Source organism: Hypanus sabinus, chromosome 7 (genome assembly GCF_030144855.1).
Source record: "Hypanus sabinus isolate sHypSab1 chromosome 7, sHypSab1.hap1, whole genome shotgun sequence".
Lineage (NCBI taxonomy): Eukaryota > Metazoa > Chordata > Chondrichthyes > Myliobatiformes > Dasyatidae > Hypanus > Hypanus sabinus.
Genome location: NC_082712.1, coordinates 8,461,656 through 8,483,708, shown reverse-complemented (window position 1 = coordinate 8,483,708; position 22,053 = coordinate 8,461,656). Strand labels below are relative to the sequence as shown.

The 22,053-nt window shown below is 41.0% G+C and overlaps 1 protein-coding gene across 2 annotated transcripts in view; it reads left to right on the top strand.

Moving 5' to 3' along the window:
- Window positions 1-22,053, top strand: part of fam193a (family with sequence similarity 193 member A) — a 224,106-nt gene that overhangs the window by 125,490 nt on the left and 76,563 nt on the right. For both annotated transcript variants that reach the window (XM_059974163.1, XM_059974162.1), the window contains exons 3-4: window positions 10,369-10,614; window positions 21,023-21,186. In XM_059974163.1, the coding sequence (XP_059830146.1) occupies window positions 10,369-10,614; window positions 21,023-21,186 (410 nt within the window). The remainder of the gene's footprint in view (window positions 1-10,368; window positions 10,615-21,022; window positions 21,187-22,053) is intronic.

Genomic DNA, 22,053 nt, shown 5'->3' with positions numbered 1-22,053 from the left:
TCTAATTATGATTTTCTCATTTAAATTTTTATTATATTTACTTCGATCTGGTACTTCAGGGAGCGCGAAGTGCAGAATCAAATATCGCTGTGATGATTGTATGCTCTAGTATCAATTGTTTGGTGACAATAAAGTAAAGTATTATTATTATTTTTCACTCCAGGATAGGGTAATCCTTAGAGTCATATGATTAAAGTGAAGAGGGCAAGGATTTAAAAGGGTCCTAAAGGTAGTCAGTATATGGACTGAGCTGTCAAACCAGGCCCAAGTTCAAAGTAGAAAGTAAATTTATTAGCCAAGTACACCATATACAACCCTGAGATTCATTTTCTTGCAACCATTCACAGTAAATACAAAGAAACAAAAATAAATAGATACACAAAAATGATTGAGCATAAGGTGAAGAGTCATTGCAAATTAGTCCATGGGTTGTGAGACCAGATCAGTGTTGGGGCGAATGAAGTTATCCACTTTGGTTTTGGAGTCTGATGATTGAGGAGTAATAACTGTCCTCGAGCCTGGTGGAGCAGGTCTTGAGGCTCATGTGCCAGCTCCCTGAAGGCAGCAGTGAGAAGAACTGAGGGGTCTGTTTCAATGCTGTTGTGCTCTTTCCCTCTATGGGCAGAAGGAGTGGTAGATATGGGTACAATAATGGTATTTAGAAGGCATTGGGGCAGTTCCATGGATAGGGAAGGTTTGGAGTGGTAAGAGACATCTTGGTTGGGGCAGAATGGGCTAAATGACTGACAAATGACATGGTTACATTAGTGATAGAAATGTTAGGCAAGGAAAGGAATACACGAATGAATGGTAGGATAACAAGTGCAGAGGTGCAGAGCGAACTTGGAGTGTGTGTCTACAAATTCCTGCTTTTGATGATGTATATAACTGATCTGGACTTAATCTGTACAAAACTTCAATTAGGCTGTAGATTTTGGTCAGTGCCATTGACTGAGGATTTCATGTCACTCGATATAAAGACCTACATTTGGAAAGGACATGTGCAGGAAATGTTGGATGGGCAAAGCTTACATCTGCTGGAGCTGAGAAGAGCAAGAGGCACTTAATTAAATGTATAGAGTTTTGAGAAATCAGGGCAGAGGAGATGAAAGTATGTTTGCTCTTCAGAGATTTACAGCCTCGGACTGATGAAAAGTCTCTACCTGAAACAGAACTTCAGCTCTTTATTTCTCCTCATAGATGCTGCCTGACCTGCTGAGTTCCCCATGCATTTTGTGTATGAATCTAAATCTGTTTCTGTTCTGGATAATCAAATTCTCATCAGTCATGTTTCTGCTGAACCCTGCAAAGATATTGGCTACCCACTACTCCAGTTTATTTTAATTTTTTTTTCACTAACAAATTTATTGTTGATGATTTTTGTTTAGTTTAAAGTTGGATGTGTTACCTATATTTTTGTTCTTTTTCCCCCGACCATTACACAATCATGGGTTTATATTGTTGTGTTACCACAAGAACACTGAAGTTCTCATTTGCTCAGTTACTTAGTTTCCCCACAAATAAGTTGTAACAGTTAAGACCATCTCAGGTCAGGTTCTCATTTAGATAAAGATTAGTTTCATTTTTCATGTACATTGAAACATGCAGTGAAATGTACCACTTGCGTCAACATAGTTTGAGGCTCTGCTGAGGGCAAACCCACAAGTGTCCAAACGAACATGCTTGCAACTTACTAACCTTAACCTGTATGTCTTTAGAACGTGAGAGGAAACCAGAGCACCCAGAAGAAACTCTTAACACAGTCAGAGGGTGAACACACAAACTCCTAATAGACGAATCCCGATTCCCTAGCTGGCTCTGTAAAGGGTTATGCTAGCTGCTACGCTTTCATACCTCACCCCACCATGTAGAGTTATCATAACCAGGGTTTTGCATGTGTATGTCATACTGATTGATTGTACCGTAGTCATCCAGACAATTTGTTCATGCTTCGTTACAAGCAATCCTGATGTTATTGTTGATTTTTCTCCATTCATTACAGGTTTTTATACATTTAAATTGATTTTGGAAGAAGATGGCCTATTTGTCATTAGCAATAGCAATTAGCATTTCTTATTTTACAGTTTTGAGACTAAATTATGTTAGTTTTGGTATTGGACAACAATATAGATGTACATTTGTTTGGTAATGCACCATTGTGCATTTTTCTTTTACAGTGAAGGGGCTAAAGAAAAATTATACATTGCCAACAGTTCTCGCAAAGCTTTTGGTTATCTGATAAGCAAAGAAAATAAGTGCACTGCATGGTTAGATCCCTGGCAAAGAATAGCTAGGTTGAAAAATTTGCCTTGATGGAAACAATTTTGTGCAAGCCAGGCGAGGCTCCTCTCCCTGACAATACATTGTTTTCACTGCTAGCCTCAAAACTACCACATATGTTACCCTGGTGAGGTATTTGCAATTCACAGTGTTGTCTGACTATAATTGGAAGTGAATTGCACTGACTTATTATTGTTGCCTATTTGGCTTACCAAGTCTATGTATAGATAACTTTTCTCTATCTACCTCACTGACCTCGATATTAGACTCCATGAATTCGCAATTCATGAAGTTCTTAAATTCCCTTAGAAATGTGAATTAATGTTGTGAAGTAGCCTTTGGTCTCCTTCCCAGTATGTCTATCTCTGAGCCGCTGGTCATTTGAACGTTTTAATATAATCTGAAAATCAGTAAAAATTTAAGTCCTGGAGAGCTACGAACACCACAGCACTGAAACGGGTCTATCTAGTCCATGCTGAACTATTATTCTGTCTAGACCCATCGATCCTCCTATGAGCCATAGAGGATTATAGTCTTCTTCAATTCATATGCATATCCAAGTTCCTCAAGTGGTTAAATAGAACCTGCATCCACCGCTTCCACAGGCAGCCCTTTGCACACTCTCACCACCTTCTGAGTGAAGAAGTTCCCCCTCATGTTTCTCTTAAACATTCCGCCTTGCACCCTTAACACATGACCTCGTACCTGAGCCTCATTCAACCTCAGTGGAAAAAGGCAACCATCTTAAATGGATATTAAATATATTTCTCACCCCAGTAGGTGAATAGTTTCTCTCTATCTTGCTTGCTCAGCACCTCCTAATAGGAAATTTCCTGATTTCACCAAGCTTCTTTTGATGCAGCAGTTTCATAACTTGGTTCAAGCTGTGCTGTACTTGGACAGTTTGTTTTCAATATTTCTTTCAACTTACCATGTCTGTTTTGATCAGAAATATCATTAAAGTTTATGGAAGAACTAATTTCCTTCACTCATATACAGAGTTTTCTTGGCATGTCTTGGAACCTTCTGATTTCTTAATGTCCCATATAATCTTCAAATTGAATTGACTTTATTTCTTACATCCTTCACATACATGAGGAATAAAAATCTTGATGATAATTTGTAATAAACAGTATGTATACCAGGACAGTCAATGTAACATAGAAATACTATTGTATCAGTGTGAATTAATCAGTCTGATGGCCTGGTGGAAGAAGCTGTCCTGGAACCTGTTGGTTCTGGCTTTTATGCTGTGGTACCGATTTCCGGATGGTAGCAGCTGAAACAGTATGTAATTGGGGTGACTTGAGTCCCCAGTGATCCTTCAGGTCCTTTTTATGCACCTGTCTCTGTAAATGTCATGAATAGTGGGAAGTTCACATCTACAGATGTGCTGGGCTGCCCACACCACTCTCTGCAAAGTTCTGCAATTGAGGGAAATACGGTTCCCATACCAGGCAGTCAGGATGCTTTCAGTTGTGTCCCTGTAGAAAGTCCTTAGTATTTGGGGACTCAGCCAAGCTGCTTCAGATGCCTGAGGTAAAAGGCGCAGTTTGCTTTTCTCATCACACAGCGGTACAGACCACATGAAATCCTTGGTGATGTGTATGCCAAGGAACTTAAAGCTGTTCACCCTCTTAACCCAAGATCCATTAATGTCAATAAGGGTTAGCCTGTCTCCATTTCTCCTGTCGTCCACAACCAGCTCCTTTGTTTTTGTGACATTCAGGGAGAGGTTGTTTTCTTGACACCACTGTGTCAGGGTGATTAATACTTCTCTGCAGGCTGCCTCGTTATTAATTGAGATAAGGCCAAACAAAAATCGTTAGCAAATTTAATTAACAGATTGGAGCTGCGTGTAACAACACAGTTATGTGTATACAGAGAGTAAAGGCAGAGTATGTGAATTAAATGGGGATACGTGTGCTTGGCTCATTGCCTCACTTGTATTGTTCTTTCAGCGTTTCTGTAAGTCAATGATATGCAATTCTTCCTGTGGTTGTTAGTTCACAGTGTGAGGAATTCTTAATGAATGAACTACGGATCATTCGGGAGGCAGAGGCAGAGATAGATAGGAGTTATCAGGAGGTAGTCACACCAAAAAACCAAGATTTAGGCAGATGGGTGACGGTCCAGAGAGGCAGGGGGAGCAGGCAGAGAGAGCAGAGCACCCCTGCGGCCATTCCCATTAACAATAAGTATACCGTACTGGATACTGTTGATGGGGATGACCTACCAGGAATGAGTTGCAGTGGTCCTGCCTCTGGCACAGAGGTTGAACCCTCAACTAGAAAGGGGAGGAGGGAAGAGAAGAGAGCGATAGTTTTAGGGGATTCTATAGTTAGGGGGGCAGATAGGAGATCTTGTGGGGCAGATCAGGAGTCTCGGATGGTATGTTGCCTCCCTGGTGCCAGGGTCCGGGACATCTCAGATCGGGTGCAGGCTATTCTTGAGAACGAGGGCATGAACCCAGATGTAGTGGTCCATGTAGGGACCAATGATGTAGGTAAGGTGAGTGAGGGGGTCCTGCTTAGAGAGTTCAGGGAGTTAGGAGTGAAGCTGAAAGGCAGGACCTCCAGGGTGACAATCTCGGGATTGCTACCTGTGCCACGTGCGAGTGAGGCGAAGAATAGAATGATTATGCACATTAATACGAGGCTGAGAGCATGGTGCAGGAAGGAAGGGTTCAGGTTTTTGGATAATTGGTCTTTGTTCCAGGGACATTGGGATCTGATTCGAAGGGACGGTCCACATCTGAACTGGAGGGGTACTAGCATTCTTGCAGGAGTGTTTGCCAGTGCTGCTCGGAGGGGTTTAAACTAGATGTGCAGGGGGCAGGGATCCAGATCCAGAGGGTTGGTCAGAAGGAGCATGGGATTAAATGTGTAGAAGGTTTGGGTAATCTTGAGAAGGTCATCAAAATTCAGGGTGCAATTAGCCCGATGGAAGTTCAAGGAGCTGGGTTAGGTACAGTAGACAGTCTTTTAAGCAAAGAGAGGAGGAATGGGCTAAGAATTCTATACTTGAATGCACGTAGTGTCAGAAATAAGGGAGATGAGCTTGAAGCTCAGATGAAAATGGGGAACTACGATATTGTTGGGATAACGGAGACATGGCTGCAAGGGGATCAGGCCTGGGAATTGAGTGTACCAGGGTATACGTGCTATCGTAGAGACAGAAATATGGGAAGAGGGGGTGGGGTGGCCCTGTTGGTAAGGAATGAGATTCAGTCCTTAGCAAGAGGTGACTTGGGAACAGGGGAAGTAGAGTCTGTGTGGATTGAGCTGAGGAACAGCAAGGGTAAAAAGACCCTAATGGGTGTTGTGTACAGGCCCCCAAACAGTAGCGTGGATATTGGGTACAAGTTGATTAGGGAGTTAACATTGGCATGTGCTAAAGGTAATGTAGTCGTTATGGGAGATTTCAACATGCAGGTGAACTGGGAGAATCAGGTAGGTGCTGGACCCCAGGATAGGGAGTTTGTGGAGTGTCTAAGGGATGTATTTTTGGAACAGCTTGTGCTTGAGCCAACCAGGAACGAGGCTATTTTGGACTTGGTGATGTGTAATGAACAGGAATTGATAAGTGATCTTGAAGTAAAGGAGCCATTAGGAAGTAGTGATCATAACATGATAAGTTTTTATCTACAATTTGAGAGGGATAAGGGCAGATCAGAGGTGTCAGTGTTGCAATTAAATAAAGGAGACTACGGAGCCATGAGGGAAGAGCTGGCCAAAGTTAAATGGGCGGATGCCCTGGCAGGAAAGACAGTGGATCAGCAGTGGCAGATATTCTTGGGCATAATACAAAAGATGCAAAAGCAGTTCATTCCAATGAGAAGGAAGGATTCAAAGAGGGGGAAGGGGCCACAGTGGTTGACAAAGGAAGTCAGAGATGTATAGCATTAAAGGAAAAGAAGTATGACAGGGCTAAGATGAGTGGGAATACAGATGATTGGGAAAGTTTTAAGGAGCAGCAGATCTTAACTAAAAAAGCAATACGGAGAGAAAAAATCAGGTATGAGCTCAGTCTAGCCAGGAATATAAAAGGGGATAGCAAAAGCTTTTTTAGCTATGTGAAGAGAAAGAAGATAGTTAAGAACAATGTTGGCCCCTTGAAGAATGAATTGGGAGAAATTGTAATGGGAAACAGGGAAATGGCAACAGAATTTAATGCGTACTTTAGATCTATCTTCAACAGGGAGGACACAAGCAATCTCCCAGATGTATGGATGGGCCAGGGTCATAAGATATCAGAGGAATTGAGACAGATTGACATTAGGAAAGAAACTGTGATGAGTAGACTGGTAGGACTGAAGGCTAATAAATCCGTGGGTCCAGATGGTCTGCATCCGAGGGTTCTAAAAGAGGTGGCTCAGGAAATTGCGGATGCATTGGTAATCATTTTCCAATGTTCCTTAGATTCAGGATCAGTTCCTGAAGGTTGGAGAGTGGCTAATGTTATCCCACTTTTCAAGAAGGGAGGGAAGGAGAAAACGGAGAACTATCGCCCTGTTAGCCTAACGTCAGTCGTGGGGAAGATGCTTGAGTCCATTATTAAGGACGAAATAGTGGCACATCTAGATGGCAGAAATAGGATTAGGCCGAGCCAGCATGGATTTACCAAGGGCAAATCATGCTTGACTAATCTGTTGGAGTTTTTTGAGGGTGTAACAAGGATGTTAGACGAGGGTAAGCCAGTGGATGTTGTATACCTAGATTTTCAGAAGGCATTCGATAAGGTGCCACATAGGAGATTGGTGAGTAAAATCAGAGCTCATGGCATTGGGGGCAGGGTTTCAACATGGATAGAAAACTGGTTGGCAGATAGAAAGCAAAGGGTAGCAGTGAATGGGTGTTTCTCGGACTGGCTGGAGGTGACTAATGGGGTACCACAGGGCTCTGTATTGGGACCACAGCTCTTTACGATTTATGTCAATGATTTAGATGAGGGCATTGAAAACCATATCAGCAAGTTTGCTGACGATACTAAACTGGGTGGCAGTGTGACATGCGAAGAGGACGTTAGGAGAATACAGGGAGACTTGGATAGGCTGGGTGAGTGGGCAGATACTTGGCAGATGTCATTCAATGTGAATAAATGTGAAGATATCCACTTTGGAAGCAGGAACAAGAGGGCAGAGTATTGCCTGAACGGTGTCGAGTTAGGTAAGGGAGAAATGCAAAGAGACCTAGGAGTCCTAGTTCACCAGTCAATGAAGGTGAATGAGCAAGTGCAACAGGCAGTGAAGAGGGCAAATGGAATGTTGGCCTTTGTTACAAGGGGAATTGAGTACAAGAGCAAGGATGTCCTTTTGCATTTGTACAGGGCCCTGGTGAGACCACACCTGGAATATTGTGTACAGTTTTGGTCTCCAGGTTTAAGGAAGGACATTCTGGCAGTTGAGGAAGTGCAGCGTAGATTCACTAGGTTGATTCCTGGGATGGCAGGGCTGTCTTACGCAGAGAGATTGGAGAGATTGGGCTTGTACACGCTGGAATTGAGGAGATTGAGAGGGGATCTGATTGAAACGTTTAAGATAATTAAAGGATTTGATAGGATTGAGGCAGGAAATATGTTCCAGATGTTGGGAGAGTCCAGTACCAGAGGGCATGGATTGAAAATAAGAGGTCAGTTATTTAAAACAGAGTTGAGGAAGAGCTTCTTCTCCCAGAGAGTTGTGCAGGTGTGGAATGCACTACCTCGGAAGACGGTGGAGGCCAATTCTCTGGATGCTTTCAAGAAGGAGCTAGATAGATATCTGATGGATTGGGGACAAGGCAGGGACTGGGTATTGATAGTGAATGAACAGCCATGATCTCAGAATGGCGGTGCAGACTCGAGGGGCCGAATGGTCTACTTCTGCACCTATTGTCTATTGTCTATAATTAGGTTATCTGGAGACCTGAGTATTTATCAGCAAATTAATCACTTTAAATTCTGTTAATTTTGCTGCAGTTCGAACTTGTGTTTATGAAGTAAGTGCAGTAAAGGGTTCATGCCTTTGTTGGAATTCGGAATGGATTAGAATCTAAACATATCAATTAAAAGGCCACTGCCTTCGACTCTTAAGTCAAGACTGAACTGATCATCTCAACTCCACATTCCTGTTTACCTACAGTAACTTTCCACCCCCTTATATACAAAGCATCTATCTAACTCTCCCACAAAACTATTTAAGGACACTGCTGCCACCTTCCTTTGAGGAAAGGTTTCAAAGACTTGTGACTGCCAAAAGAAAAAATCCTCTTGTATTTTAAATAGATATTCCCAGAAGAGGAAACATTGTCCCCACAATCATGTTATAATTTTGTGTTTCAATCACTTTTCTAATCTAAACTGCAGTAAATAAAAGTTCAGGCTATCAGACTTTTCCTCAGAAACTTTATTTGAGCTTTTAGTCTTAAGAAACCACCGAACTGTTTCTAAAACATTAACATCCATAAAGGAGGGGCCCCCCTGCTGTGCACTGTACTCCAGATGTGGTCTGAGTTTCATATGTAACTGAAGCAAGACCTTCACAGTTTTGTGTTTGCTTCCTCTGACAGATGCTTTTCAGATAACTTTCCCACTTACTTTACCTACCTGTATATTAGATGACAAGATATTAATCCAAGTTGTAGTTTACTGCTTGTTTGATCATTTGGCAACATGTTAAAAATGCGCAAGTATAAGGCTGTGTCAAACTTGCTGTCATGTAGTGACCCAGAAACACTACGAGAAACATTGTTTTATTTAGCTGCATACATGTGTACAGTTGAAAGGCAATAAACTCAAACTTGAATTAATTTCTTGTGAGCATGGTGACAATGGAGGTGGTCAGCATTTTCTAAACGGAATTGGATAGGAATTTGAGGAAAATAATTTTAGAAAAGAGCTTCTGTGAACAAACCCAAACTACTTTCTCCAGTGGTACAATAATTCTGTTGTCTACTGTGCTAATCACACCAAATTTAGTTTGAATTTAACTCGTGCAGTATTTAGAGCTCGTTTACATGCTTACGTGTAGATTATTTCTGGTTTCTTTGAGCATATCTTCCCATCTTTCTTTGGATTTCATCCCCATCAACAAAGTGAGTTCAAATCAGCACCTTTCAAGTGGAAAGATGTTCTTTTGCTGTTGAAATGGCAATCCCTCCAAAATTGCCCTTATCACAATAGTCGCTTAGTCTTGTCGGCCATTAGAGGGTAGAAGAGAAAGCATCCCTTGGAATGCAGGGATGTCCTTATCGAAATGTTTAAAAGTATGAGAGGTATAGTAAGATGGATGTTAAGTCTTTTCCACAGTTAGGGGACTCCAAAACTAGGGAGCATGGCTTTAGGGTGAGAAGGGAAGTTTTAGAAGAACCTGATTGGCCACTTTTTCACACACAGGGTAGTGAGTGTGTAGAACAAGCTGCCAGAGGAAGTTGACACAAGTACATTCATATCATTTTAGAAGAACTTGAATAGTTGGATGAAAGGATGGAGCTTGGAGCGACATGGTCCAAATTCAGGAAATTGGGACGATCTGAATGGGCTGAAAGTTCAAAAATTCCAATTTTATTATCGAAGTATGCATATGTCAACATATATACAGCCTTGAGGTTCATTTTTTTGCATGATCCAGTTGCACAGGAGGTGTCAAGGCCTAGGTCTTGGAGCTTAGTGATTAGTTTTGAGGGATGACTGTGTTGAATGCTGAGCTGTAGTCAAAGAAGAGCTAGTGCATGCATATATCTTCACTATCTACATATTCCAGGGTTGAATGAAGAGTCATTGAGGTAACATCAGTTGTTCAGCTGGTGAGACGGTAAGCAAATCGGAGTGGATCTTCTTCCTCAGGAAGAAGTTGATATTCTTCAACCTCTGAAAGCACTTCATCACTCCGGGTGACAATAGTCATTGAGGCAGGTTACCATGTTCTTCCTAGACACCGGTATAATTGAATCAGGTGGGTATCTCAGACTGCCAAAGTGAGATGTTGAGGATATCTAAACACTCCAGCCAGATATTATTAGTAATCAGTGGAAAACATTGGGCCAGATGATGAATATAGCTTTCACTTTGCTTCCCAATGAATTTATTTGCTATTTTGTTCTGTTATAGACACCATTCACTTTTGGTCTGGGTCAGAGGGCACCGTACTCAACTGGGGAACGATGCCTCCTGTGTCGAAGTGAACGCAAAGACTCTTCACTCTCTGAGAGTGGGATTACAAATCCAAACAAAATGGCACTTTCTACATCTCCGAAAACAAACAGCATATTGCACCTTCCTCTGTGGGTGTGTCCGGACTGCAGGCGTACAGTTGAAAAGGATGATCGGCAAGTTTCTCTGGAACAAACTCTAGTGGTAAGGATGACAAGCTTCCTACTGTGATTTCAGTGTATTTGATTTTTCAGTTACTTAATTATTTGTCAGACTTAGAGCTTTTCTCTGTGTGTTCATACTTTGCATCAAACTGTCTTGTTTCCTTTGTCATTCTGGTGAATTTTACTCCTGGCATGACTAGAAGATCTCACTGGAGGTGCAAGTTTTCTAGTTTTGTACTAAGTCTACCGAATGAATCAGGATTGTGTTTTTCATCACTGATGTTTCGTGAAATTTGTTGTTTTGGGGCAGTTATCGAGAGAAAAGAGTGAGGTAGGGTTTATGGACTGTTCAGAAATCTAGTGGAGGGGAAGAAGCTGTTCCCAAAACATCGCATGTAGGGCTTCAGGCTCCTTCTCCACCTCCCTGTTGGTAGTAATGTAAAGTGGGTATATTTTGTGTGGTGAGAATCCTTCGTGATGGATGCCACCTTTTCGGGGCATTGTCTTTGAAGATGAGCAACATACTTCGTGGTGAGGAGGCCAGTGTCCATGATAGAGTTAACTGATTTTACAACCCTCTGCAGCCTTTCCTGTTCCTGTGCAGTGGCAGCTTCATAACCGAATGAGGTATCATTTCACACTGTCAAAAGCCAGCCTTTCTTTGGGACAAAGGCCACTGTCATAGTTGGCTTACTCTTTGTAACCTTGCACTAATTTTCTGTAGTATCTATATATGGCATCCCAAATCCTTTCCTGCTACACATCTTAGTCTAACATTGCTGAGAAAGTTTCCAAAACCACCTTTCTTTGAACAAGAAACCATTGTTTGAAAAAAAACAGGTATGTCAGACATAGCACATGGAATATTCGAATTCATATTGATTCTTTTTGATCTACTTAACCAAGTGCTTCATTCTGTCCCTGAAGATAGATTTGAACTAACATCATGAGTGATAATAAATTCAGTCTTGTGCTTTCCTGGTGGTTCTTCCCACCCTTAAGATATGGCATTTTAAATATCCAATCCTGAACCACAATTCCAAACTCCGGAGAAATTTGGAATTTTCACCAAAGCATCTGTAGTTGGTTCATATTTGACTTTGTATGAAGAATATTTGTGCTCAGAATACTTGACTTAGTTACCAGAATGAAGTACAGAAATAATTTGCCATACTTCTTGAAATACAATGAATTCCAGTTTGTTGTTGTTCAGTCGTTAAGTCAAATCCGACTGTTCATGACCTCATGGACTCCTGCACACCAAGCCTTCATGTTGGAAACTGCCTCTCTAAGATCCCGCAAGGTCATGCGCATTGTCTGAGTAATACTATCTATCCATCGAATTCCAGTTAGTCGGGCCAATTTGGCCCAATTTAGCAGCTAGCCCAATTAGCCAAGATAGTTAAAAGGTATTAAAAAAAAAAGATAAACTACCATTTAACTGAGTAACAAATTATGTACTTGAATGATATACAGAACAAATTGGAGCACTGCCAATCCTATTATAGTATTATAAAACTGTGTATTAGCTCATAAGTTACAAGGGAATTCATCTAATGTCCACTGCCATGTTCTTTTGATTGACTGTAAATGAACAAAATCAGCATATGCACCTAGTTCAGATAATGGACTGCCTCCATAGAATTCATTTGGACAATTGCATCCTCCAAATCTTCATTTCCATTGCAACATCAAGCTGATTGTTGATGCTTCAAATTCTTTGTAGTTAATGTGTTGAAGCAGTGAAATCATTTCATTTTCACTCCTGGCTGTTTCTGACATCTCCATGCCTGAATAACTGAAACTGCTGTGAGCAAAAAAGTTCTGAAATCATCTTGCTGCTTATTTCTCACCAACTGTGAGTGACAAAAATCACTGTTTTTTGAGCACAAACACATGCAACTGATATTATTTAAAAACTGTTAGCTAAGCATCTAACAGCCACTCTTTTGGAGTTGTCCCAAATAAGTGGCTGCCCGAATTAACCAGAATCCACTGTATTTTAAACTAGTGAAGCTTAAGTTCAAGATCAAACTCTTTCAGATCATGTGCCGAACAAAATTTCTTGTGCTTTGTTTTCACAGCTTTTAAAAATTCATGTTCCAGCAATAAACTTGCAACTATTTAAGAAGTGTTGTCTGAAATTATAAGTTTGGCAGTTTAATTCAAATGGAAATCGAAATTGCTGATATTAGAGTTTGTTGGACCTTGGAGTGAGCAAGTGTAAGCCCTTAGCTCGTTGCCATAGATGATGTTTAAAGTGTAATTGTGGGTTCGAGAAACAAGCTCTATTAACTTGTTATGCTGTCAGTTCATGGTGCAATGCTTTGCATTTCGGCTGTTTGTTCCATGAATTTGTTTTCCCAACAGAACACTCACATGTCACTGAAATACAGCATTTCATCTTTAGTTTATGTGCTGAATATGTACTGGGTTGTAAAAATAAATTTACCACATATGTTTTGAGAGCTGAAATACAATATGCTATACAATTAATTTGTAAAACATCTTGAGGGAATCAAAGGCAACATGAGTGAATCTGTAGATGCTGGAAATAAATAAAAACACAAAATGCTGGCAGAACTCAGCAGGCCAGACAGCATCTGTGGGAGGAGGTAGTGATGACGTTTCGGGCCGAAACCCTTCATCAGGAGTGACGTTTCGGACCGAAACCCCTGATGAAGGGTTTTGGCCCAAAGCGTCGTCACTACCTCCTCCCATAGATGCTGTCTGGCCTGCTGAGTTCTGCCAGCATTTTGTGCTTTTAAGGGAATCAAACCTATTATAAAGTAATCGAGGTTAAGGAGAGTCAGTGGGGAGCATCAGTTTTACTTCTGTTAGATATGGAATGGTAAACATCTGAAGCGAATTATTCTCTTTTGATATTATGGGCTCTTCAATTAAAGCATTAATTAAAATTATAAAAAAAAATAACCTGAGCTTTGAAATTGTTAACTGGTCATTCTTGTTTAATATATAAAATTTCACTTATCTATTATATCAAATGTGAGTCACTTTAACACAGTAAAAAAAACCAAAATAACCTGTGTTGCTGTGGCATAGGCTCAGAGTCCGGTGATAATTTTGCTTTCCTGGTGATCATATAGCAAGATCTCGGAAGAGAGTTTGAGAATTGGGCAGAATGTCCATGCTTTGTTATTGCTCCTTGTGAATGAGACATGCTGTCTCGACACAGGTGAAGATAGCTGTGGAACCCTAACCCAGTTAACTTCAAGGGCAGACAAAGCAAAAAACGAAAAGAGCAGAATTATTTAAATTTAAAAAGTGTTATTAAACTGGCCCTGTTACTTGAGCCAGTTTGATTTTTGTCACCCACTGAATAGCTGTGACTTATCAAAATGAAAAACTCACTAAGTTGATTTGTGGGAAGTGGTGTAGGAAGTGTAGTTTCAAAGTATTCTCCAAGGTGTAATGTCAGGTCTACTCTTACAGTCGGAGTGCTACAGGGCGGAAACGAGCCCTTTGGCCCATCAGATGCATACCGTCCATAGCCTCCTCCCTGCTGGTACCCTGCTTGGCATTGAAAAATCAGTATTTGAGGGAGTGTAGAGTTCGTGTAATTTTTGTGAACAATGGTCTGTCTGTCTTTGACTAACATGATCAGAACTTTGCTGAAGCAATGATTTGAATGTAGGGTTGCTCGATGTATTAGAACATTAAAAATTAAGGGTACAGCACAGGAGTAGGCCCTTTAGCCCATAATGTCTGTGCCAAACACGATACCAAATTAAACTAAATCTCTTCTGCCTATACATGATTCATCTCTTCATTCCTTTCACATGGCTTTCTAAAAGCCTCTTGAATGCCATCATCATACTTCCTTCCACCGCTACATCTGGCAGCTCATTACAAGGATCTACCACTCTTTAGAATAAATAAATTCAGTGATCACTTTATTTGGTACAAGTGTGGCTCCAGGTGCAGTCTCCTGCTGTAGCCCACTTACTTGGAGGTTTGACGTGTTGCGTGTGCCGAAATGCTCTTCTGCATACCTTATTGTTGTATGATTACTTTGAATTACTGAAGCTTCCCTGTCGGCTTGAACCAGTCTGGCCATTCTCCTCTGACCTCCCTCATTTCACCCACAGTGTTACCTTTTGGTTTTTGCACCATTCTCTATAAACTCAAGATTATTGAGTGTGAAATTCCCAGGAGATCAACATTTTCAGAGATGATCAAGCCACATCATCTGTCACCAACAATCATTCCACAGTTAAAGTTGCCTCAATCAAATTTCTTCTCCATTCTGATGTTTGTTCTGAACAACAAATGAATCTCTTGACCATGTCTGCATACTTTTATGTGTTGTGTTGCTGTGACACGATGAAATATTTGCACTAACAAGCAGTACTTAATAAAGAGGCCACTGAGTGTATATCAGTTCCATAAATGACAAAAAAAAAATCAAACTGCCAGAGGAACTCAGCAGGTTTGTCAGTTTCTTTGGGGAGAAAGGAATCACTGACGTTTTGGGTTGAGACTCTGCATAGGGCCCAGGCTGGATGCAGAATTCATTTTCTTCAATCGCCCCACTTATACTATATTTAGAGCTGCGTTTTCATCTAATTTTACTACCATCTTCTTTAAGTGTCTTCAAGCTGATTCTAAAACCATGCCAAGTGTAGGTGCAAAACAGTAGAAGTAAGATAAGTATTGTTAATAGAGTACTGCAGTTTCATTGAACCCATTGGGTTGATGCAGGGTGTTCTCTGGTATGCCACCAATAAGGCAAAAATAGTAAAATAGCAATGTGATAATTTTTCACATTACTCTTTAGAGACATTGAAGAGACTCCTAGATAGGCATGTGGATGCAAAAAAAAAAGGTTATGGACTGTGTAAAAGATGAAGATTTGATTGATCATACTTTAAAAAGACTTGCATAATAAGGCCAAATGGCCCACACTGTGCTACACTGTTCTGTTCATGAGATATGATGCATGAGTTGGCTACTGTTTATCTTCTGTTAAAGTAGTCACTTAATTTCATTTGTTGAAGCAGAAAATGCTGTAAACATTCAGCAGGTATCTGTAAGACTTCAGCACCTCTCCCTCTGCCTTGCCTTTCCTTAAATGTTCCAAGCTTGATTGAAGCTCAACTCTTTTTCCTTGTCCATGCTCAATTCCTCATTCAAGGAAACCTCATCGTTCCAGCTTTTTTCCAGATTTCCTCTTGCAACTTGTGCCATCTCTCAGACCACATACAGTGCTCTCGTAATACCAGTTCATTGCTATCTACCACCTTAAGTTTCCCAACATTCCTGCATTTCATTGCTGCTTTGTTACTGGAATGCCTTGGCATTTTCTGAGATGGTATTATGGTGCAAGTTCTCTCAAATTTAAGTGATTCTGTAATCTGAACCTGAAATTGTTAACTGAACAAATTTATGCAAAAATTGCTTTCATAATTTACGGTTTGTTTTGTGTTCTTGATGAGAGTATTTCCTTGTGAAGTCTTGCTTTCATATGAGGGAAGTATGCTGTCACATCTGTCTGCTGCTGAATTGCTTGATAAAAACAGGTTGTCTGTTCGGTGTAGATCCTTTCTCTTGTAATCTTATGATCTAACACGGATGTCCTCAATAAATCCCTGAGATAATGATGCCTGTGGTTCTCATGAGAAATATGGTCCTCGTGTTGTCTCTGGCCCTCCCCATTTGTCTACTTTTGTCCCTCACATTGTACCTCAATTTCCCACCTCATGAGCATTCATTTGAGGGTCTCAAATATAAGGTGTACAGGTGTTCTCCCCTCCCCCACTACATAGGTAGAGCATTCCTATGAAACTTTTCTTAAGCCGAAATGGCGTAAAGTGAAGAACCATTAATTTATATGTATAGGAAAAATTTTCATAAGAGTGAAAATCCTCTTTGTGATGCGAAAACAGGTTACTAATGTAGGTCTTTTGTAAAAGCAAAGTGGCGTAAAGCAAACATTCGTAACATGGGGAACACCTGTATACCATCATCGTACTGCAGAGATTGATGCTGGGAACGTTGATTTTCTATAGATGACAAATGAGAATGTAGGCGATGTTATTAGTTACCCGATGACAGACAGTGAAGTAGAGTGTGAAAGATGTGAAATGATACAGAGCAACATGGATCAGTCAGAAAGTCATTCACGGGTGTAGCAGATGGAATTTAATCCAGACAAGTGCGAGGTAATGCATTTTGTGATGTCAAATACAAGCAGGTGCCAGGTCCCTGAACATAATATGGCAATGGCAACATCCATCATTAAAGATCCCACCAACCAGAACATGTCCTTTTCTCATTGCTACCATCAGGGAGCAGGTACAGAAGCCTGAAGAGACATGATCAGTATTTTAGGCCATCAGATTTCTGATCAATCCATGAACGCATCAACACTCCCTCACTATCTTTTGCTCTCTCTGCACAGCTTGTATAATTTAATTTTTATATGTGCATATCTTAAGTGCTTGCTTTCTTATACGTGCCTTGTGCCATGTGACTTTGTACTGTGTTTTGCAGCTTGGCCCTGGAGTAATGCTGTCTCATTTGGCTATGTTCATGGGTGTTTGTGTATGGTTGAATGACATTGAAACTTGAATTGACTGTTTCTTGAATTGACTGTTTCTTGCAATTTTTAGCATTGTTTTTATGTATTGCACTGTACTGCTGTCGCAAAACAACAAATTTCATGACATATGCCAATGATATGAAACTTGATTCTAATCCTGACTCAGGTGGATAGGGTAGTGAAGAAAAGATTTAGTATGCTTACCTTCAAAGGTGGATGCATTGAATACAAGAGTTGGGGTGTCATGCTGCAGCAGGACAAAGCCTTGTTTAGGAATGTGTTTGGAATATAGTGTGCAGTTCAAATGTGGTTGCATTAGAAAGCATGCAGAAGAGGTTCACCAGAGTGATGCCTGGAATGGAATACAAGGAGCAATGGACAGGCTGGATTTATTCTCACTGGAGATTTATAAAATTGAGAGTCATTGATTTTCCTAAGCTGAGGAGTCCAGAACTAGAGGATGCTGATTTAAGATGAGAGGGGATCAATTTAAAGGAGAACTGAATGGTTTGTTTGTCTATAGAGTGGGTCGTGTTTATCAGGAGCAAATTCCCAGAGGAAGTAATTAGAGTTACAATGTCCAAAAGGCATTTGGGTAGGTACTTGGATTGGAAAGGATCAGAACTAATGTGGGCACATGAGCTCATTGTTGGTTGGCTTGAACAGGTTCAGGCTGAAGCACCTTTGGCTATGCTGTACAACTCGGACCATTGGATCATTATCATTTGACATAACTGATGTGCATACGGCAGTCCTACATTGTTGTCCATGTTGTCTAGCAACTCCTGCAATGCTGCCAGTGTCAAACAGTATCAGTCTATGCCGTTCCTTTGGATTCATCAGCAGTGTGGAGAGGGGGAGCTTGCTACATGGGCAACAGTTTGCCCTTAATATCGTACTGCCCTGGCTTGCGTATCCTGTTGGCAGCTGGGACGCAGCATCCATGGTCGACTCCAACCAATGGAGGGCTTCAATCAGTCCTGATGAAAGGTCTCAGCCCAAAACTCTTTATTCCTCGATATAGATAGTGCCTGACCTGCTGAGTTCCTCCATCACTTTGTGTGTGTGTGTGTGTGTGTGTGTTCCTCAAGAGTATCTGCAGAATCTCGTGTTTAGTCAAATAACTCATTGTGGTTCTCCTCCTGTGAATTCTATGGTAATGAAGCTCAACTTTTTTTCAGTTTTGGATTTTTGAATCTGTCTACATGAGCGTATAACTGGGCCTTCAGTGTCTCATATAACTTTGTCTTAAATTACAGTGGTTCAGTTTAATATTAGACAATTTAAACGATATACAACCTGAAAGTCTTACTCTTCGTGTTCATCCGCAAAATATGAAAAAACCCAACGAATAAATGGCAAAAACATTAGAACCCAAACCCCCCCATGCACAAGCAACAGCAGAAACATTGACCCTCCCCCCATTTGCACCAGCAAAAACACCAATCCCCCGCACCCACTATTTAAGCAATAGCAAAGCCCCCAAAGAGACCTTGATTTTAGAGTCCATCAAAAAACTATAGTCCATCCCAAAACTTTGGTATCTCAACAGCTTTACTTGTCATCCTATGATCCTGGATTATAATGTGTTGTTCTGAATTTACCAGCATGGAGAAGTTGCCACTGGAGTTTCACCTGCTAAGTCATCAACTCCCAAATCTCTTAAATTCCCTGGCTATTCCTACTCAATCACTGCTTGAACACTATCCTTCCCTTCCACAAATCAATCAACCAAGTCTTTTTATAAATTAAACCTTTTTTAAATCATTAAACTTTATCAAAGGAATAAAACCAAACAGAACACAGTACTTTAGTCAGTCTTCAACAGTGTTCTCTTCTTCCTTCCTGTGACTCTTCAGATCCCCATGTTATCTGCCATTTTAATCACTCACTCAACATTTCTATCACTTTTGTATCTTTTCTGACTCTGTCTCACCCTTTTATTTCCTAGCTTTGTACTGTCAATACAGTTAGCTGTCTTGTCACATAAGTCAGTGGTCCCCAACCACCAGGCCACAAATCATGTGCTACCGGGCTGCGAGGAAACAATATGAGTTAGCGATATGAAATGATATGAGTCAGCTGCACCTTTCCTCATTCCCTGTCATGCACTGTTGAACTTGAAATAACCTACCAAATCATACCAAATAACACACAAAACCTAAAATAACACTAACATATAGTAAAAGCAGGAAGGATATAAACACACAGCCTATATAAAGTAGAAATAATGTATGTACAGTGTAATTTCACTTAACAGAATCGGGAAGATTAAGGCAAAAGTGATTTGTAGAGAAAAAAATCGGCACGTGCACGTCATGTATGCACACGTCACACATGCGCACACAGGTGCCCATGCACGGCTTCATGGTCATGTTAGTCTTTCTCGGGGTAAACATAAGTGTCCCATATTTGACTGCTACTTTTGTCCCTTATTTGGGAGTGAGAAAGTTGGCAACCCTACTTGAACACCCCCCCCCCCCCCCCCGTTGGCCAAACCGCAAGAATATTGTCAATATTAAACCAGTCTGTGGTGCAAAAAAGGTTGGGGACCCTTGATGTAAGTGATATGATTAACATTGATAACCAGATGTGATCTTCAGGCCAGCCAAGTGGTTGACCCTCCAAACCCACAAGGAATATTCCAACCACACTCTGTAAGCCAACTCTCAAGCTGGCCTGATTTAATACAAACTCACCCAAGAACCCCACTCATGATTCAATGGCAGTTTGCTAAATTCTTTGGGAAAATCCAACAATCCGACAGCTTCTCATTATTTATCCCGTTCGTAATCAGTGCAAAGCAGGTTCTCAGTCTAGTTTAAAGCTGCAGCCCTTCGACTCAATAGAACTTTGAACAAAACACCTATCTGCATATTGTCTATATTTTGCCTGTTCATGTGGCCATCTAATTCCCTGCCAAGCATTGCTAAAATATCTGCTTCTACCTTCTCCCTTGGTATTGTGATTTAAGCGCCAGTTTGCTTGTCTATGGGTAGGTAGAATGCCTTATACAGTACTGTGCAAAAGTCTTGGGCATATATATCTAGCTAGAGTGCCTAAGAATTTTGCACAGCATTATAATAATTTAATGTACTACTCTATACTGCTGCCGCAAATAAAAACAAATTTCATGATGTATGTGAGTGATGGTGAACCTGATTCTGATGAGTCTCTAATGTGGATGGAGAGGGGAATCATGGTTGGGAAAAAGGGAGGAGAGAGGGGAGAGAGTAGGAAGCATCAGAGAGACATTTTGGAATGATCAACGAACTAATTGTTTGGAATCAGATGGCATCGCCCAGTGTCTTATGGCTGGACGTGTCTGCAATTCCTCTAGTAATTTTTTGTGTTGTCTGCACACTTAGTAATCAGTACACCAAAACTTTCATCTGAGTCATTTATATAATATGAAATGAATAGCAGATGGTCCAGCAGTGTTCCACCAAGAATCATTGCTGGTCACAGGTCTTAAGTCAGAATAACTCCCTTCCTCCACTGTCTTCTGTGGCCAAGCCAATTTTAAAGTCTTCATGAATCCCCATGTGCTTTGATCTTCTGAGGGATCTCGTCAAAAGCTTTGCTAGTCATTTATAAGCATTGTTATACAAACACAAGAGATTCTGCAGATGCTGGAAATCCTAAACAATACACAAAATGCTGGAGAAACTCAGCAGGCCAGGCAGCATATATGGAGAAAAATAAACAGTTCAACACTTTGGGCTCAGGACCTTCAAGGTCCTGATGAGTCTCTGCCCAAAACATTGGCTGTTTATTCTCCTCCATCGATGCTGCCTGACTTGCTGAGTTATTACAAATTTTTATTAGTCTGTCATTTTGAAAAACCGAGTCTATTTTAATTGTTTTTTTCTCTCTGTGGGTGTAGAATCAAGACTTCCTATTGCATATGCCAATGGCTAACAATGGAGCACCCCAGGACTCAATAGGTGGAAGACTGGCTGTCGGAGCTCAGTCTGTACCTGGTACAGATGTCAATGCCCCTGCAGCTTCAGAAATTGCTTGCAACTGTGAGGCATGCAATGAGCGAAGGTAAGTGATTGTCAAGATTATTCAAAAGAAAATATTCTCTCCCACACTATCAGATGATGTGCTTTCACTCTGAAAGTTCAGACGTGAAAAATAGTTTCTTCAGCAAGGCACTGAGAGGCAGTTGCCTCAGGTTATTCAGAGAAATGGACAAGGGAGAGCCAGTGGATGTAGTGTACCTGGACTTCCAGAAAGCTTTTGATAAAGTCCCACATAGGAGATTAGTGGGCAAAATTAGGGCACATGGTTTTGGGGACAGTGTACTGACATGGATTGAAAATTGGCTGGCTGACAGGAAACACAAGAGTAGCGATTAACAGGTCCCTTTCAGAATGGCAGGCTGTGACCAGTGGGGTACCGCAAGGTTTGGTGCTGGGACCGCAGCTGTTTACAATATACATTAATGATTTAGATGAAGGGATTAAAAGTAACATTAGCAAATTTGCTGATGACACAAAGCTGGGTGGCAGTGTGAAATGACAGGAGGATGTTATGAGAATGCAGGGTGACTTGGACAGGTTGGGTGAATGAGCAAATGTATGGCAGATGCAGTTTAATGTGGATAAATGTGAGGTTATCCACTCTGGTGGCAAGACCAGGAAGGCAGATTACTATCTAAATGGAGTCAAGTTAGGAAAAAGGGAAGTACAACGAGATCTAGGTGTTCTTGTACATCAGTCAATGAAAGCAAGCATGCAGGTACAGCAGGCAGTGAAGAAAGCTAATGGCATGCTGGCCTTTATAACAAGAGGAATTGAGTATAGGAGTAAAGAGATCCTTCTGCAGCTGTACAGGGCCCTGGTGAGACCCCACCTGGAGTATTGTGTGCAGTTTTGGTTTCCAAATTTGAGGAAGGACATTCTTGCTATT